Source organism: Haliaeetus albicilla, chromosome 28, assembly GCF_947461875.1.
Source record: "Haliaeetus albicilla chromosome 28, bHalAlb1.1, whole genome shotgun sequence".
Taxonomy (NCBI): domain Eukaryota; kingdom Metazoa; phylum Chordata; class Aves; order Accipitriformes; family Accipitridae; genus Haliaeetus; species Haliaeetus albicilla.
This window is the reverse complement of record NC_091510.1, coordinates 198,671-217,101: the sequence shown is the minus strand read 5'-3', so window position 1 is coordinate 217,101 and position 18,431 is coordinate 198,671. Positions and strand designations below refer to the sequence as shown.

General features: G+C 42.5%; 1 protein-coding gene across 2 annotated transcripts in view; it reads right to left on the bottom strand.

Moving 5' to 3' along the window:
- The window catches only part of GUCY2C (guanylate cyclase 2C), a 52,230-nt gene that overhangs the window by 27,256 nt on the left and 6,543 nt on the right, over window positions 1–18,431 (bottom strand). For both annotated transcript variants that reach the window (XM_069773292.1, XM_069773291.1), the window contains 8 exons: window positions 17,572–17,639; window positions 14,268–14,483; window positions 11,162–11,283; window positions 10,195–10,291; window positions 7,388–7,502; window positions 6,043–6,178; window positions 3,777–3,862; window positions 3,227–3,338 (listed from right to left, as the gene is read on the bottom strand). In XM_069773292.1, coding sequence (XP_069629393.1) covers window positions 3,227–3,338; window positions 3,777–3,862; window positions 6,043–6,178; window positions 7,388–7,502; window positions 10,195–10,291; window positions 11,162–11,283; window positions 14,268–14,483; window positions 17,572–17,639 — 952 coding nt within the window. The remainder of the gene's footprint in view (window positions 1–3,226; window positions 3,339–3,776; window positions 3,863–6,042; window positions 6,179–7,387; window positions 7,503–10,194; window positions 10,292–11,161; window positions 11,284–14,267; window positions 14,484–17,571; window positions 17,640–18,431) is intronic.

Genomic DNA, 18,431 nt, shown 5'->3' with positions numbered 1-18,431 from the left:
CACCCAGTGTGAAAGACAGGTCCCTTTGACAGTGAATTTTCCACAACTACCCATACCTTTGTCACTCAGAGTCTTTACTGGTGTAATTTGCTTCAGGATGGGATACACCTGAAGACCACAGCTTCCACCCAGAATTTCAGCTAATACAGAGTACAAGCCACTTGTGGATTTGAAAGGCTTTTCTCACAAGAACTTGTTATCCAAGAAGAGGTCAAGATGAAAATCATGGTACAGCTTTTAACATACACAAACTTTTCAAAATTTTGCACCTGGGTTCGCTACTTATCGCCCCAGTTGTTTAAAGTGATTCTGTAGTTGTTGTAGACAGAGCTTTGGAGACTGTGGACTCATTCCTGAACACATTTGTAGATACTGCATTGGGATGACAAGTGGTACTGAGCAGACTATATGGAATTTTTATGCTATAGAGGGAAGTTAATCTGGTGCAGCACTGCCGGATTAGTGTCCTTGGAAGCTGCCAGGTGCCAAACAATTTGAAAACGAAGTTGTTCAGGCATCTGAGGACTTAGACCCAAAATCACATGAGGGTCCTAGTCCTGAGCAGGCAGGCAGAACTGGCAAGGTTGGGAACTGATTATTTAAGGTTGTAATTTTTATTGTCTTAATGTGGAAAGGTGAACTGAAGCCTATCTTGGGTGAGTTCTTGGAGCTCAGGGGTACTGGGAAGGAAAATTGTGGCCACCAAATTCCTTTGAAGAGCAACAAGCCATTAGGGCAGAGCTTTGTCTGGTGGTCACACATCTAGAGTGTACCTACTTTACTGAGCAAGTCTTCCAGGCAAAGATGGCAGAGGAGAATCTAGTTTTGCAGATTGCCATGTTGGTTATGGACAGTAAAAGAGCTGCGCTAGGTAGCTTTACTGAGGCTAATGCACATCTGCATGTGCCCAGAAACAAAGGCACACAGGAAAATGATAAAGTGTCAAAATCAATAAATAATTAAAAAGCAACAAGACGCACACTAGCTCCAGAATCAAACACCAGCTGGGCAGGGATTTTGAACATACCAGTGTAAGTGTCTGCATCTAACATAGAATTCAGTTTAGGAACCTGGATTTTGGACCCAGCACTCTGGCTTTGATTTTTTGTTCTGTGTATCACATCTCCCCACCTTTTTTCTGTGTGTTCATCCCAGCATCAGTCGCAGGGCCTCCGAGTAACTTAGTGTTAGTCTGATGCTCTCCCTTGAACTGTCAGTACTACCGTTTCCCTCCACCAAGGAAGGACATTGAGTTACCACGATAAAACGACATGTACACAAGGATGTGCAAAGCTATTTCCTACGAATTCTCTAAAACTTAAACTTTGTGAATAGTGGTTTGCAGCTTGACAATCAGCAGGTCGAAGCTGCCCATGGAAACTCTGTGGGACCGCAATTTCCCGTTCCTGAGGCTTTGCTACCACCTCCTGGCGCTCGGTATTACAACACACAAAGGGAGAGTGCATCACAAATTAACTGCAGGTCCTCTGGAACCAGAAACCTTTGTGTATTGAAGGCTGACCTTATCCACGTTTAGAGCAAGGGTTCAAACTTTCTGAATGACGGCAAAATGTGGATGAAGCACCTTTTTTTAAGGGATGCCAGGAGGAAGGAGGGTAGCTGAACTGCATCAGCTGTTCTCAATTACAGCTTAGGAAGGAGCAGGGCTCTGGTTGCTGTGTTTGTTCACCTCCCTGGAGGAAGAAACATAGTTCTGGTTGGAAAGTTTTGACTGGCTTTGGCTGTACTTAAATTTACTTAAACTTTGGCCATAAAAAGTTGCCCTTTGGGGGAAATAGATTTGTTTAGAATCACACTGAAGGAAGGTTTATTTTTTAGAAATGTGAAAACAAAATAATCAAGTGCCTGTGGAAGGTGGTTTTACTTTGATTTAGTGTAGCTTGGCCACAAAGTCAGGCCTTTGTTAAGTGCTGAATGTTAAGCTACTAGTTTGTAGTCACTGGTTTTCTGCAATTCCCAAACATTTTTCTTTTGCCCTTGTACAGCAGCTTCAAACAAGGATGAACTCAGGGGAATGTTTTAAAGATACAGAGATCCTCTGACAGCACAGCATGTTGTGGGGACGAAGGGATGAATGAGAATGGGACTAGAGAAACACTGAGAAGGCTGGGGACAAGCAGCAAGCCCTAATTTGAATCCATCTGATTTACTTTACTGAGGAATAAAAGTGTTTGAATCCATGTACCACCTTACTGTGAACAGACTTTTAGTTATCAGATGGTGTTTGTTCCTCCAGCTATTGGTTTGCATTGTAATATTCTCTAGTGGAGGTAAGCAGTACAGCAAGCTAATGGAGGCTGTTAGCAGGGACCTCTAACAGTGACACCTTTGGACACTCACTAATGGGAATGAGTCAGGTGAAAACTAACCCACTGTGCACTAAACCTTGCAACCACCGCCACTGCAATAATCTTTATCCTGCATATCATACCCTGAAGAATATACCTTTCCATTGCCAATCACCATGTGGCAGCACTCTACCTGGGGAAACAATCCCAGTCCTCTCAGGCTGCCAAGGCTCTACTCTGCTATGCTGAATTACAAAGGGATTCAACCGTTCTATCCAGGAGTCACCAAGATCTCAAAAGAAAAGGAGGTGGTGACTTCTGGGATTTCAGATTTAAAATTTGGGGGGAGATAGTGCAATAACCTAGTTTCCCATCGTTTTTCTGCAAGGAGCCAGCTCATCTAAGAGACCCCCTCCAGAGAAGCACCCTGAACCTGCACAGTGCTCTGTCCTCTCCCCGGCTCCCTACAACAAGGAGAAAGGGGCAAGCAGAAGCCACTGTGCTGCATCAGTAATAAAGAAATGCAGAGTCAGATAACTCATCATAACCGTAACTCTGCTGTCTTTCCTGAACAGTCTTTCAAACGATTCACACCACCACCATCTTCTAGTGAAGGTTTTGTGTTCGGCGGTCACCTCTTCCCAAATACGCCATGGTATTCCCCACAATCACTGGTACAGTATGGAGTCCATGAAAGACTTAGTAGGGCCTAAACAGAAATGCAGGTTTAGAATTGGGCTGGATGCAGAGAACATGGCAGGCTGGGGCAGGGGAAGGAAAGATGCTGTTCTGTCCCCAGCTCCTGGTGTCACTGGCTGGGGGCAATGTGAAGGTTGCATGCTGGATCACACAGCAGGTGGATCTTAGGACTGTGTGACTTGTCTTCGAAGAAGAGGTAGGTTTAATGGACATCTCACCAGAGCCTGGCGTATCACTGGGCAGCTTGTTGTTCTTCCAGACAAAATCCGGACTGGTAGTCATTGCGCGAGTCTCATTCTTTTGAGTGTTGAAATACAGAAGAATTCTGAACTATGGGTGTAGGAGGGAAGAAATGCAGTCAGCAGCTGTGCTCTCCCTCTTTTGTCCCTTGCTTCAAACTACCCTTAATAAATAAATGTATTGCCCAAACTCAAAGTACTTCTTGGTCTTTTTTGCTACAGTGGTGCATATCTCAGCATAGCCGTATGCTTGGTTGCCATATTCTTCCTCATTCCTCCCCTCTCTCTGAAAAGAAATGTTTCAGTCCCACAAAATACCAGCTGCACTTCACTTACTGAATCACCAAATGACATCAATCCTGTCAGTCTCCAGCACACCTCTCATGACTCCCTCTTGGCATGCACGGCATGCCTTGGCACGCCACCACTTCTGGTGTAGTTATTTTCATCATTCGTATGCAATAGTACAGGGCATTTTGTTTCTCCTTTCATATATAAGGCTGAACAGTTGCTCCCTGGACATACGTACATGATTTGCAGTCTGTGATGTGTACAGCAGAGTCAAATTGGTATCAATGTCCCCAAATTCATCTAGAGTCACAGGACCCAGTACACCTGTAGACACAAGGAATTAGTCAGAGGGCTTGTGTTCTCGGAAACACAAATATGTGGCAGGAAAGATGGGATAAATAAAAGGATTTCTGATGCTTGGGGTGTTTTTCTTCTTCATGTACATGCTAGAATACCTATCAGCTTAGTGTGGCGCTACTTCTCCCTTAATAGCATGCTACATTTTCTCTGCAAAACCCAATAAAAGGTGTTGAACTGACTGCACTGAAGAGAAGAGTCTCCCTCTAGCTATAGAAAAATATATTTGTCAGGTTTCTTCAGCATACCAAGAATGTCACAGAAACCTTCCTTGAAGGGACCATTTTAGAAGTGAGAAGGGAAATTGCCTGTTTCCACCTGCAGTTTGAATCTATCAGCAAGAAAGGAAATATAGGGATACTTTTATTGCCCTTACTCTTTTGAGAGCTACCTGCTTGGCTCTAATTATATTATTTTAACCAGGTTCTTTTTCCCTTTAAGCTCCTGCCTCTGTATGTCAACAAACATGCAGATTGAGAAGTTGCCTATGTAGCACATTCCAAGGATTTTAAGGTGGAACTTCCTAAGTCCCTCAGCATGGCTTGACTTTGCTCTCATTAAGTTAGTCATTTCAACAAGAGCGCAAGCTTAGCCAATACCCACCACTCCTGAAAGTCTCACCTCCATTTTTTCTGGACAGTCTTTTTGATCAGCTTCAGACTGCTTTTTTGCTGATAACTAATTTTATTTTTCCTAAAGTTCAGCATCATCATTATTTTAGGTTGGGCGTTAACCTTCTTCCTTTTCACCTCAAAAACTGATGCTAAGTTTTTCATGGTCTACCTTCTTAATATCAATGTACTTATGGTATGAACTCCCTACTCTACCAGCCTCCAGCACAATAAAGAATGAAGGTGGTTGAACACTTGTCACTTTCAGGACTTTTTTTGTAAAACTAAGCCTATCACTAATGTGAGTGCAAGATTTGTTTCGAATAAGTAAAAAAGTTTGTGCAACTTACCTTTCAAATTTAGAGTGAAACTGAAGAGATGAGTTTACTGTAAACTATATTTTGCTAGGTTTGGAATACCATGGTTAAAGCAAAGCTAAGCCCCAAACCTGTTATGCCATATTAGGAAAACCCAGGAAACTTTTACATGTGTTTGCTGAAAGCAGATAGGACATAAACACAAAGCTTTGAGTCATCATTTTGGTACAGATCTCTGATGTGAAGTGACAGCTGGGACTTTGCTCCCAGAGAGGTAATGTTGTCACTTCTTGTGTAAGTCTTGCCTTTGGCTTCTCCTAATGATTGAATTCTGTGATTTTAAGCCCGTGGCCTACAAAAGCCCACTGGTGCTAGACAACCTGTGAGAAGAACAAGAAAGTTGACTAAGAAGAGCCAACCCATTGCCAGCTGGCTTACACTCACTCTGCAGGCACCCAGGCCTGTGATGGCTTTGTAAACTGGAAAAAGGTTGAAACTACCTCATTAAAGCTTAGCTAAGTGGACTTCAGAGTCATTTTGAACATCAATCATATTTTATACATACTGGCCTCAAGTAAAGACTGGACCTTTGGGGGAAAGCTTAGAAACGCCACTGTCACAAATTAACAACTTCAATGCCAGGTTGCCTCTGCAGGAAGCATGGACTCTGAAACCCACCTGTATGCTTCAGTCTTCCAGCCCCTTTCTCATTCTCCAAATCATCTCCCTATAAAAAGCTCAGGTCTTTGTCAAAAGAATGACACCAGCTTCAGATCCTCGTCCCTGTCGTCCATCTCTGCTGGCTGGGAAGTTCTGTCTGTCCTCCTCCTTCCCCCACCCCTCCTTAGGTAGCAATATTCTTTAAATGTGCTTTGTACTTCAAAGCAGCAGGAAAGACACAACAGCCCAGAACAGAGCCTGGTCCTCAAACAGTCTTGCTAACTGCAATGTTTCAAATGATCATCATTTTGACTTTCTACCTCTTCTGTGTTGCATGCACTGAGGTGATTCTGCATGACTGCTATGTGGTGCTTCTGCTAATACCGAAGAAAACATCCTTGGAAAAAATGGTAGAAAAAGAAAAAAGAGTGGGAATAAAACTTATTGAAGGGCTTGGACTTGTTTAGTGTAGAAGTTACTTCTTTTAAGAGTGCTTAAAACCAAATCTCTTTCCCCTCATCAATTTAGTGAACCCTGCACAGAACTGTACTTTTTTTACCTTCAAAAGTGGTATTTCGGAATTCATTGATGAAACTGAGAGGTGACACTGGGATCTGGGAGAAGATAAATTTCTTCAGAATATGTCCAAACAGCAAGACAGCATTAAAATAGCCAACAAAAAAGTCATCTTCCATCTAGAACAGAAGAAAAAGGAAAATGGCAATTTGAGAGTTCATGTTTCTGCCTTAAAGCTACAGTATCTTTGGTGGTTTCCATCTGGCAAAAACTCCAGCATGGAAGACCAGAATCTGCTGAACACTGAGTGAGTAGATGGGCAATGCCACATCAGTGTTCTCCCTTGGAAAAATAAAGGTAAACAAGATATATTTTTGGTGTATGAAGACAGGGATGTGGTGAAAACTTGTAAGAGGCCAATGTAAAGTTCTAGCATGCTGATCCTGGCGCAGAGGATTCAAGAAATGGTACATTGTAGGTTCTGGGCAGGTCTGCTCAGTGGGATCCAAAGCCCCTGGCTTTGGATTAGGCTTTCTGTGCAGATAAGCTGGTGTGATGCCAGCAAGTCTGGGCTTCCAGATGGCCACAGCTCAGGGGCAAGGAGCTGTGCCAGAATTTCCAGCAGCCTGCTATAGAGCTGGCACCCAAAAAGCCTTGAGCCTAGGCTGGGGGATCTGGAAGCCCTGTAAATCCAGCCAGAAGCTTCAGGCTGCCTGCTGGAGAGCTGGAGCTCAAAGCCACAAATCCTGGGAGGAAGTCTACATGTTTAGCCTGATTCCTGGGCAGATGGCAGGAGTATCAGTTTCACTAAGCAGGTGCAGGTTTTGCATAGTTTCTGCTTTTCAGGAAATTAAAAAAATATGTATTTCCTACAGAAAAAAAAAGTTCCTGTTTTTGAAGTTTAACTGGAAAGCCCCTGGACAGAAACAGCAATGGTTGCCACCACTTACATATATCTGCACACAAAAATCAGTCAACAATTGTTAGTTCTGAACTTTCCATGCTCACATCTCAATTACACCTATAGATCATCCTTCAGTGACGCCTTGCAGCTACATGTAAGATTGTCAGTCACTCAGGCGTGGAGTCAGAAGGCCATGTATCTATAACTCTCCCTCACGCCCCATGAACATCCCACTTGCAGACCAAATTAAAAGCTTGAGTTGAACTTCACAAAGCAGGAATATAACAGCCTGCATATTTGCCTTATGACACAATATTTTTACATCAATACAACAGGATAAAATGTCATCCCATGATAACGTAAGAAAATATCAGCATAGAAGCATGATGGAGGATGATTACAGCTGCATTTTTAGTTTTCATTTCCTAGTGCATGAACATGAATTAACTGAATGCAATAATCAGATATAAAACAGTGTGGTTACCAGGATGGCATCCTCAGTCTTCATGGTATTCAAGCTGTAATTATCTGGTGGCAGAGTCAGGACAAGTACATTCTGCATGTAATGGGCTGAGCTGTTGTTCCTAAAGTACGTGTTACTGCAAAGCAAAGCACAAGAATCCCATGAACAATCATCAGCAACAGGGGCAGTGCGAACCATGACTGAATCACTCTCCTCTCCCCAGCGGCACTGTTGTTTAACAGGTTAAAACAGTAGTTCTAAAAATAAAATTTCATCATGGACAAAACTCTTTATGTTGTTCATTCCCTCATGCCAGCTTCTGTGCTTAGCTACATTAAAAGGTAATATCAAAGAGATATGGCAATCTGAAACTCAAAGTTTGCAGTTAATTATTGCTATTATTGTAACTGTTTGGTTTCTGTCCTGTTTATTTCCTCTTCTTTCAAGCAGGAGCTTATATTTATTAGAACTGAGTCTCTTGGAATCCACAGTAGTGCACAGAATCTGTAGTTTCTTCATGTTATTGTGCATGTTTCTGCACTCTTTTGCATGTTACTCTAGTTTTGCTAGAATTGCTAGAATTGATCACAGCAGGATTTGCACTAAAAGCATTTAACAGGAGGGCATGAAACAATCGGAGAGGTGCAGAGAGCAGCTTATTGATTTATTTCTTTAATTCAGTGAGCTAGGAAAATCACAGGAAACTATGTGAACTTGAAAACTATGCTAAAACAAGCAGAAAAGGTTGTAGCTTTCAGGCATCTTAGGTTTCATCTCCTGACAGGCCATCTGGAAGTGCTTCGCAGACTGACAACCACTGCATTCACACGTTACAGAGGAATTTAGTAATACATTATTAGTGTCAAGTGGCAGCATCTGTCATTGCTATAGCTACACTGATAAAAAAAAAAATTGTATGAGCCTTCTCTCATTATTCATGTTTGATCATCCTTTTATTTTTTCAGTCAGTACTGTATTAAGCATTTTTAGAGACCACAGGGTCTGCTCCATGGCCATCAGACGGGATCCGGACACCAGAGCCCTGTCCCTGCCTTTCCCTGAACCTTCTGATTTTTACATTGCACTTTTCACCCTGAAGAACTTCAAAGTGCTTTTCATTTAGGCTTGGACTGAACTAGCCAGGTGAAAAAGAAACTTCATTAGACCCCACCAGGCTGGATAATCCTACAGCATCCCACCTCCCCTGAGGGAGGCTTAAACACTGTGTTTGTGTCCTGGCTGCAAGAGAGCTCAGAGCTGAAGAAAATTTAAATCATCACTTTGTCTGAGGGACTTGACTCCTGGAGAAGCATGGGAAATTGCCTACTGTCTTCTCCTACAACTTGAGTTTGGATCAAACACATGTGTCTGTATTTTGTTTCTGTTTTAAGAACATGATTTGAGATATTCAGCAAAATCAGGGGTATGTAGCAAATTTAAGGAGGGCAGCAGTTAAAATGGGCTGAGGCAGCTGGGTATATCAGAAGGATGCATATCACAGCAGAGAAACCCCTAATGGGCCTCACCTATTGTGAGGCGACAATTATACACGCAACACCAGTAAGTAAAAGCACTCACGTACATAATTCCCATTGTGCATTTGCAAAGAAACAGGAATTGTGGCCAGCTGCCTCAGGAAAAGCAACTGGGAATTCCTAGTGCCTGGATAAAATGGTGGAAAGTCTAAAGCTCTCAGAGGCACTTCTGAAGAATATATATGGTGAACTTGAATGAGTACAGGACAGAGAAGATCCTGTTAGAACTTGGACCACAGGCTCCAGTTTGGACCCAAAGGTTAAATGACCGAAGTCATTAATCCAAAATGCCTCAGCCCTGCCCTGGCAAGGTCAGCTTTAGATGTGAGGGCTGGGAACTCCCACAGGCCCTGGAAGTTCATGGATTCTTTTGCTACATCAACAGTGAAATAAGATCGAGACATGGGCACATACATTTGCCCCGTGATCATCCATACCATTAAGCTGCCAGCACAGTCCTGGAATGGTTTTGGTCTTGGCCAACTAGCTTTCTCCCAGACTGTGACTTGCTACAGTGACTGGAGCCATACCCAAAAAGCAGTTTGGGCATCTACGCTTAGCCATATGGATGTGAGCTGTGCCGTGTCACTTAGGCTTAGGGCCAGAGATCAGCCCTCGATCCTCATATACAGACAAAGCTTTTCAGGCTACCATGAATAAGGCCAGTTTATATCAGGCCTCATCTATAAAGATTTTGTAATTAGTAATATAAAGATGAAATCAAACAACGGAAAACTTAGGTTTTATACTAAGAAACATCTCTGAAAAGTTAGATTTATGTAGTTATAAAGATGTTGAAGAGACGGTTATAAAGTGGAAGAGTTATAAAGTGGAAGAGACAGTTGTACCACTCGTAAATCATTTAAAAATGGAATAAACAGAGCCTAGAAAAATATACTGAAAGCCACATTTACATAATTGTCTGGTTGGACAGTGTGTATGAAAAATGTACAATATCTCATATGAACAGCTCATGACCATTCTGATTTTGGACTCTGTGGTTCTTCCATGGCTTCCTGTACTGAGTAGTCCACAGGATGACGTTAACCCTACCTGCTCTGTCACTGCCTTAGAAAAATATTACATGAACTAAAGAGGATGTTGTAGAGGATGTGCCATGAATTAAATACTAAGTAGCTTAGATAAATGGCAAGACATGAGGAAAGATGGCAATGGAAAACATTTTGTGAGAGAGCATTTCTTCAACAAAACAGTTCCACTCAGACTATTTCCGTTACCTCTATCCTTCAGCAAACTGCAGAGAAAAGAGAAAAAGCAAAGGCGATACTTTACTTGAAGAGATCTATCAGGATGATAACAATGTCCTTATCCACTTCCCCCGTCCCTAGGTCTGTGCTGACGTCAGCTGGAGAACCACACATGATGATCACTACAGATTGGGCAAAAATGGAGAGAGATTGGTGAAAGGTACAGACAAGAAGAGGACATTTGCCTGCTCCCCCATGCTTGAGCAGCAGGCAGTAGAGCAATGCTGGGCTAAGGCACATTACCTGCGCTGTGCTGGGACCCAGGCACGGAACTACAGCCTCTCTGCAGCAAGACTGCGATATTTGAGGGAAAGTGGTAAAAGGTGCCTCAAAGCCTGCACCATTTTCTGTCTGGTTGCATCACAGCACTACCATTATCTCACTCAAATAAGCACTGGCAGTTCTGATGCAATATGGACTACTGAATATGAACATTTCTAAGCTAAATGGCATTCAGGTAATAGTTTCATTGGCTTACTTATTACTCTTGCGCTCACTTGGCCTGCTGATGCCAGGTGCTTAGTCTTACGGGAAGACGAGGTATTTCCTCATCCATTTTTCTAGTTTAGATGCACTGCTTCCAGAAGAAGTGCTCCTTGATGGCACAGATGAGGCCCATATATGCACCAGGGCTGCAAACACAGGAATGGTAGAGAGCTAAGCTTTCTTGTAGTATCTAAGGCCCTTCTTAGGAGGAGTTGTGGTTCCCGGATTTCTGAATCTGTCACAAAACTGAGCTTGTGCCTAGATGGGACAATTCACCCCAAAAGCTCTCTGGAACCAGGATGTTCCCCCATATTTTATGGGGATGGAGAGAGGAATCTAGGAACTTCATGCCATTTTATGTTTGAATCCATGTGAAATGATGTATCTGTGTTTATCCACCATTTCTGTGGAAAGACTATTCCTAAAATGTAACTGAGGGGTGTGTCTGATTTCCTGGGAAAAGCAACTTACCTGCAGGGGAGAGTGCACCCTCAGCCACCCCTTACCATTGCTTTTCCGGTTTGGATCTTGCACAGTTTTTTTAAGCTGCTCCGGAGTCCTTAAAATCTCCTTGAACTTCAGGTTTTCAGAGAATTGTGTGATTCCAGCATCTAGCGCATTCATGTACCTGGCACAAGGGAGCACAGATAATGTCAGAAAATTACTAGTTCCTCACATTCTCCTAAATAAGCCAAAATGTGAGACAGGCTGTTTACAGCACACAAGAGTGTTTGTAAGGTGGTACGGAACATTTTTTTTCTGCAGCAATAGAGAAAATCAATACAGGGCATGAAAGACTTAGAAGTGTTTGGAAAGTCACCCAGAGGTATTTGAGCCTGATTGTACAAAGGATGGGTTTGGGGAATACAATGATGTAATAAGACATTAACAATTAAGAAAAGAAATCAGGGATATGGGGAAATTACAGTAAGTGAGACTGTCCTGGTTTCAGCTGGGATAGAGTTAACTGTCTTCCTAGTAGCTGGTACAGTGCTATGTTTTGAGTTCAGTATGCGAAGAATGTTGATAAAACTGATGTTTTCAGTTGTTGCTAAGTAGTGTTTAGTCTAAAGTCAAGGATTTTTCAGCTCCTCATGCCCAGCCAGCAAGAAAGCTGGAGGGGCACAGGACACAGCCAGGGCATCTGACCCAAACTGGCTGACAGGGTATTCCGTACCATGGGACGTCCCATCTAGTATAGGAACTGGGAGGTGAGGGCAGGGAATCGCGCTCGGGGACTGGCTGGGTGTCGGTCGGCGGGTGCTGAGCAATTGCCCTGCACATCATTTGTATATTCCAATCCTTTTATTACTACTGTTGTCATTTTATTAGTGTTATCATTATCATTATTAGTTTCTTCTTTTCTGTTCTATTAAACCGTTCTTATCTCAACCCACGAGTTTTACTTCTTTTTCCCTATTTTCTCCCCCATCCTACTGGATGGGGGGGGGAGTGAGTGAGCAGCTGCGTGGTGCTTAGTTGCTGGCTGGGGTTAAACCACGACAGAGACTAACTGGGAGGCAATGCCAGGAAGTGCTGCTGTTTTAGGACATCAGTGGTAATCTTAGAAGACACATGTGAAGGTTCAAAGGAGTTAATGGGAGCTGAGATAAAAAAACACCCATGTACCCTGACTGTGAGAGAAGTGAAGGAAGGAAAGTAGCAACAAAAAAACCCTATACTGACTCAGTTAAAACTTGAAGGGGAAAACTTAGGACAGCAAAAAAAAAAACCCAACCAAGTGAGTAAAAGCTAGCTTAAAGATTAAGCAAAACCAGCCAACTCCTAAATCATAATCTTGCCTCAACATGTTGAGTCTGAGAAAAGGCAATCTGTCTGAAATAAAGTTAATTCAGAGGGAAAACCAAAAGACATCTCTTTGTTTTCAAACTGCTTAACTTTTGTTCTAGCAACACTGAGATCCCAGCCCTATAAACTACTAAATATCTTTTGCTTCCCCTTTTTTTTTTTTTTTCAGGAACAGAATCATTAACCATTAATTTACAGGAACATATGCATAGTTAAAACATAACCTGATTTTGCTATCACTGTGGGTATTCACTTATTTTTATATATATATATGGGGAAAACAGTTAGCCCATGCAGTATAACTTGTGCTTTAGCAAAAATGGATTTTTTTAAATTAGGCAGTTGAAAAACCTTCAAGCTAATAGTTTCTATTAAAGCAGCATGAGATGCATTTTTACAGCTAATTAAGAGGAAAAATAGGCAGAGATACAAAATTAATTTTAAAATTTTTGTTAATTCAACAATAGAGAAAAGGAGCTTGAACAATTCTGAAGTCATAAAGAAGGTCCTGAACAGACGTATTAATAAAGACAAGGTAAGAAACACTTGGGAAATAACTTAACATGCATTGGCTTCCCTGAAAGTTATGAAACCTGCAGGATTATAGGGATTTAGCTAAAGTGTGTGTAGTGCATTGACAATTATAGCTGCAAACTAGGAGAAATAGGGGTTGTCATAAGAGATAAGTGAAGTGCACTGATGTTTCAAAGCATCAAAGACAGGTGAGCATAGCAATTACATCATGTGATCAAGTTGCTATCTATACTAAATAAGAATAAGGAAACAATAAAAGACCCTAAATATCTACAAAACAGTGAACTGGAGATCAGTTTTTAGGCCCCTTAATTCAGACAAAAAAAAATCTGTATACAAAATATTCTCTAAGTACATGCTTATGTCCTTCTGAAGCCAATAGAGTCATAAATTTTGCTTAAAATTCTGCAAGTTCCTCAGGTTATGAATTGGAAAGATAAATAATAGTTATTGCCATGAATTCTTAGCTGCATTCATGCTACATTTATAAAATTAGTAGCAGAAATGAGATTTTTTTTTTTAATTTATCAGCATTTTATGTCCCAAAATCGGGAAAAAAATTCAAAGGAGCATAGAAACACTCACATGAGCTGAAAAATTAAAGAAGAGTCAATAATAGAAGAATAATGATAAATTTCAGTATATTAAAGATTCTATTTGACTAAAAATAGCCTTTGATTTTAGGCAAGGAGGAAACCTAGCATTCTTGAGAATCAAGCAAAGGCTGATGTTTCAGGTCACAAAGTGAAAACTGTCTCCTTTGCTCCAAACCAGTGAGAGCATAGCTTAAACTCTGCAACCATTGGGGGTCATTTTGTTCAAAGAAAGATAGAGTTTGAACTTCAGAAATGTTTTGGAGTAACAAGTGTGCCCACAGATTGAAGCCATTAATGTGGAGAAACATTACAAGAGCTTGATAAGACCCCTGACCTAAAAAGGCATCTATGGAGAGCCCGATGGAGAAGCCTCTTGTGTTGCACTATTTACGTTAAGGATGCAGTAAACAGGTATTTCCAGCAGGGACAGCATGTGGGCTATGCTGTCCACAGGAAAAACCAAGGCTTGAGAATACTTAAAAGTAGACTGAGTGAAACATTCAGATATGTAGTACAGCTAAAGGGTATAATTCATCTTTTCCTTCTCTCATTCCTTGGTAGCCATAAGGCACCTCCCAAAATGTGTGACTCAAAGGACAGCTCATAAGCAACATGTCTGAGGATGGAGATGGAGTTTATCAACAGCCAGGTCAGAGGTGGATCCAGATCTTACCAGAGGCATGCCTCCGAGTTTTCATTCCTCTTGTAAAGGTAGGCAGATTCCCAAGTTGTGGTTTTGAATGGCAGCTGAGATTCTTTCCAAAAATAATAGAAGAATTCATTCACTTTCCTGGCTGGGGTCAAAAGGCGGGTTAGGTTTACTTTGTAGTCACAGGACAGTCCAAAACTCCCTACAGAGATCAGAGGCAGGCTCAGTATTGTTTCAACTCTGAAGGGAGAGACAAGAGGACAAGTCTGAACAGATTGTTGTTGCACCAAGGCAGCTACCACATGATTTCCATCCTCAGCTCCCTCTCCTCTTGTGCCCTGCCTTAGTTTAACAGCAATTTGAACCTGAAACAGAAGGCTCATTCAGAACACAAGCAGATTTCGAGTCAGTATTGGCACTGAAAAGCCCAGCTGAACTGGTCCAGGCAGCTTCTCTCACTGACCCCAGTTCCCTGGCCCCTTTCACGTACAATGCACCATGTCAGCCCAAGGGCTGTGGCAGGAGTCCAAAGGCTCAAGGACCCATCTGATTCTGCTCCCTAGCTGCCATTAACATGGGATAGATTTGACCTCTTTATTGGGGTGGTGCTGGAGGGTAACAGCTTTTTGCCACCAAAAAAGCTTTACTCCTACAACTCAAAGGAAAGTCTTTTCATTTCACTATGGCATATTTTAGGAGCTGTAAACCAGCAGTATTCAGGAAGAAAAATCTACGGCAACCCTCTGCTGGCAGGGAATTTGTAAAACAAAGATACTTTTTATCCATAGAGACAATAAGTTTTTAAGGATAGACATATTTTCCTATGCTGCAATCTTATCAGACTAGACTCAAAATATTTTAGTTCTTGTATGGTAAGTGTTTTCTTATGACAGGGAGTTTTGCCTGCAAAAAACATGGCCATTAGAGTTGTTAGCATTATTGTGACAAAACTTTATTTTCCAGGTAAAGCCCACTTACCAAATTACAGGCTTATACTTGTTGCAACAGAAACAGACACAGATGATGTAGTAAGTAATGCCAGGGAGAGTATTTCACTAATGAAATGGACATTTTTCTGAGTGGCTTAGAATAGACTATTTCAGTTGGAAGGGACCTACAGCGATCTTCTAGTCCAACTGCCTGACCAAATCCAGGGCTGACCAAAAGCTAAAGCTCGTTATTAAGGGCATTGTCCACATGCCTTTTAAACACTGACAGGCTTGGGGCATTGACCACCTCTCTAGAAAGCCTGTTCCAGTGTTTGACCAGCCTCTTCTAAAAAAAATGCTTCCTAACATCCAGTCTAAACCTCCCCTGGTGCAGCTTTGCACCATTTCCACGCCTCCTACCACTGGGAATCAGGGAGAAGCACTCAGCACCTCCCTCCCCATATCCCCTCCTCAGGAAGCTGCAGAGAGCAATGCGGTCACCCCTCAGCCTCCTTCTCTCCAAACTAGACAAACCCAGAGTCCTTGGCCGCTCCTCACAGGACATGCCTTCCAGCCCTGCCACCAGCTTTGTTACCCTCTTCTGGACACATTCAAGGACCTTCACATCCTTCTGAAATGGTGGGGCCCAGAACTGCACACAATACTCAAGGTGAGGCCGCACCAACGCTGAATACAGCAGGATAATCCCCTCTTGACCAGCTGGTTATGCTCTGTTTGACGCCTTCCAGGACGGAGTTTGCCCTCCTGGCTGCCAGGGCACACTGCTGGCTCCTCTGGAGCCTGCTGCCAACCAGCACCCCCAGACCCCTTTCTGCAGGGCTGCTTGCCAGCTACTTCCCTCCCAGTTTATAGTTGTGCCCAGCGTTAGTCCGTCCTACGTGCAGAATCCGGCATTTGGACTTGTTAAATTTCATCCCATTAATCATTGCCCAATGATTTCCTGAGTCAGAAATGTTGAAGAATTTGGAAGAAGACAGGCAGACTAATCACAAACCACACTTCTTACTTCCGTGCTTCTGTTGCAACATCCCAGCAGCCGCTGTGCTCACAGAGCTCTTACAGTTAACACTCAGTGTTGCTTAATGTCCCTTTGACAAGCCAAAGATGAAAACCGGCGAGCGGTGGCCGAGTGCAGGCAGCAGCCGGGCCAGGCTGCCGCAGGCCCTGGGCACTCCCGCCCCGCTGCCCATGGAGCAGCCTTCCCACAGTGCCGTGAAGTGAGGCACTTGTTCTGATTTGCAAAGCTATCGCACCACAGGCAAAAGCCAGCTGCCTGTTTGTTAGCCTTCTTCATTGCTTTGCATAAACTTCCGCTATGCATAGGTTTAACTGGTTTAACTGTGTCAGAGTCCGAGGACAAGACTTTGGCATCATTCCGGGCAGCTCCATATCCAGCAGATAGAAAAGCAAACACAAAGTTAGGAAGCACTATGGATAAAATGGGGTATATTGCATAATATTTCACCATGGTTCTATACATGTGTAAGACTTATTCTTTTAATTCTTCTATAAATTAATCATGTGTGTTCACTGGTAACATTGCATTCACTTCTGGTCATGCCACTCAAAGAAAAGTATAGAGATAAAAGCAGATAAAGCTTGAGGTAAAAGTGTCTCAATCTTCCTAATATCTCTCAGTGAAACCAAAAGGCTACCAAAGTTTAAAAAGGGAAGTGATTCACATGGGTAACAATATGGATTTATATGTCACAATTGATGGGGTGGTTAATTGATTTATGCTAGAAGTCTGCAGATTCAGCTTACAGTTTTCCTAGTATCTGAGAATGAACATATTAATGTATAATATAATACAGAATAGAATTATACAGGTTCATCTATAATACGATAGTAGAAGAGATTCATTCTTCAGGAGTGTTTCCTCAGGCAGAAGAGCTAGGATGAAACTGGCTGCTCCCCATCTAAACACTCTTTACTGAAGACGGTTGGAGGTTTTGGATCTTCTCTTGCCATGTGTAACTCAGGCCCCTCTCAATGACTAAACACCCACCCAGAAGGACCCCTGTTGCTGCAGTACTGCAATGTCTACATGGCTCAAGCTAACATCTCTTTCCTGCTGCACTTGCTGAAGAGTTAAGTCTTTTGAGCTCTTAATCAATCAAACAACTTACTGTCAGCAGTTAGAAAAGTTTCCCTGCTAGCAATGGGATTTCATCAATGGGCTTTGGAAGGGGATTTTCTTCTCCATACCAAACATAGTGGCTATGCATAAGAGTCTTACTGCCTTGACTGTAGACCTCGAGGTGTCTGATGTATCCTAAACCCCAATGTCTCTGCTGGCTTGTTGTACACAAAACAACTTTGTTCAGCAATTGATATCTTTAACATCACAATTTGGGGGGGGAAGAGGTCGTACTTACGAGACCATTTGGTAGGTGGCGTAAGTGCAAGCGGGTCCTATGATGACACAGCCAAGTGTGCCAGTATCCTGCAAGAGATCAGAAAGGGTCAGTAGTGGGGACAGTGCAGTGGACTGGCAGAGAGAGGAGGATGGGAGAATGAAGAAAACTTTAGGATTTGAGAAGGCATCACAGAATTTACCCAGCAAAAGCAAGAACAGAGTAGCAAAGGGCTACAGAAAGGTTAAAAGAACAAACCTACAGGGAAGGAGGGAGAAATCACAGAAAGCTGAGAAAAGGCAGAGGACAGAATAGTGCCTGCAAGTATGACCTTCATTAAGAGAGAGACAGCAAGTTAGGATTAAGATGTTGCAATTGTTACAATTGCACATATGAAGTTACACCCCCCAGCAGTGCTTGCATTTGCAGAAGAAAGAGGAGTTGGAATTACAAGATACCGTGTATCAGAAAAATTATTAGATATGTGCATATGAAGCTTGTATGAAAAAAAATCCTTCCACGACCACCAAATGGAGGCCTGACCAGTAGCTTTGTGTGTCATGAGGGACTTCTTAACAAAGACTATAGTATGTGCTCATACATTGGTAGATTTGAGAATTCACATTGGATTAACAAAGCTTCACTCATAGGTGGCAGTTATTAGACAGAGAAAATCCACTGAAACACAGCTTCTTGTAAGGCACCAGTTCTAACTGAAGCTTTTCCCCATATTAGGGTGTTCCCATAGTTTCTCCCACGTGACTTCTAGTGAGAAGTGAGCACTTAATCTTTGCCCTCCGGGCATAGTTCCATACACGTTTCTTTGGTATCAGTGCCAGCCTAATAATCTCTCTGCCTGCATGTTCCCATCCTGGCACCAC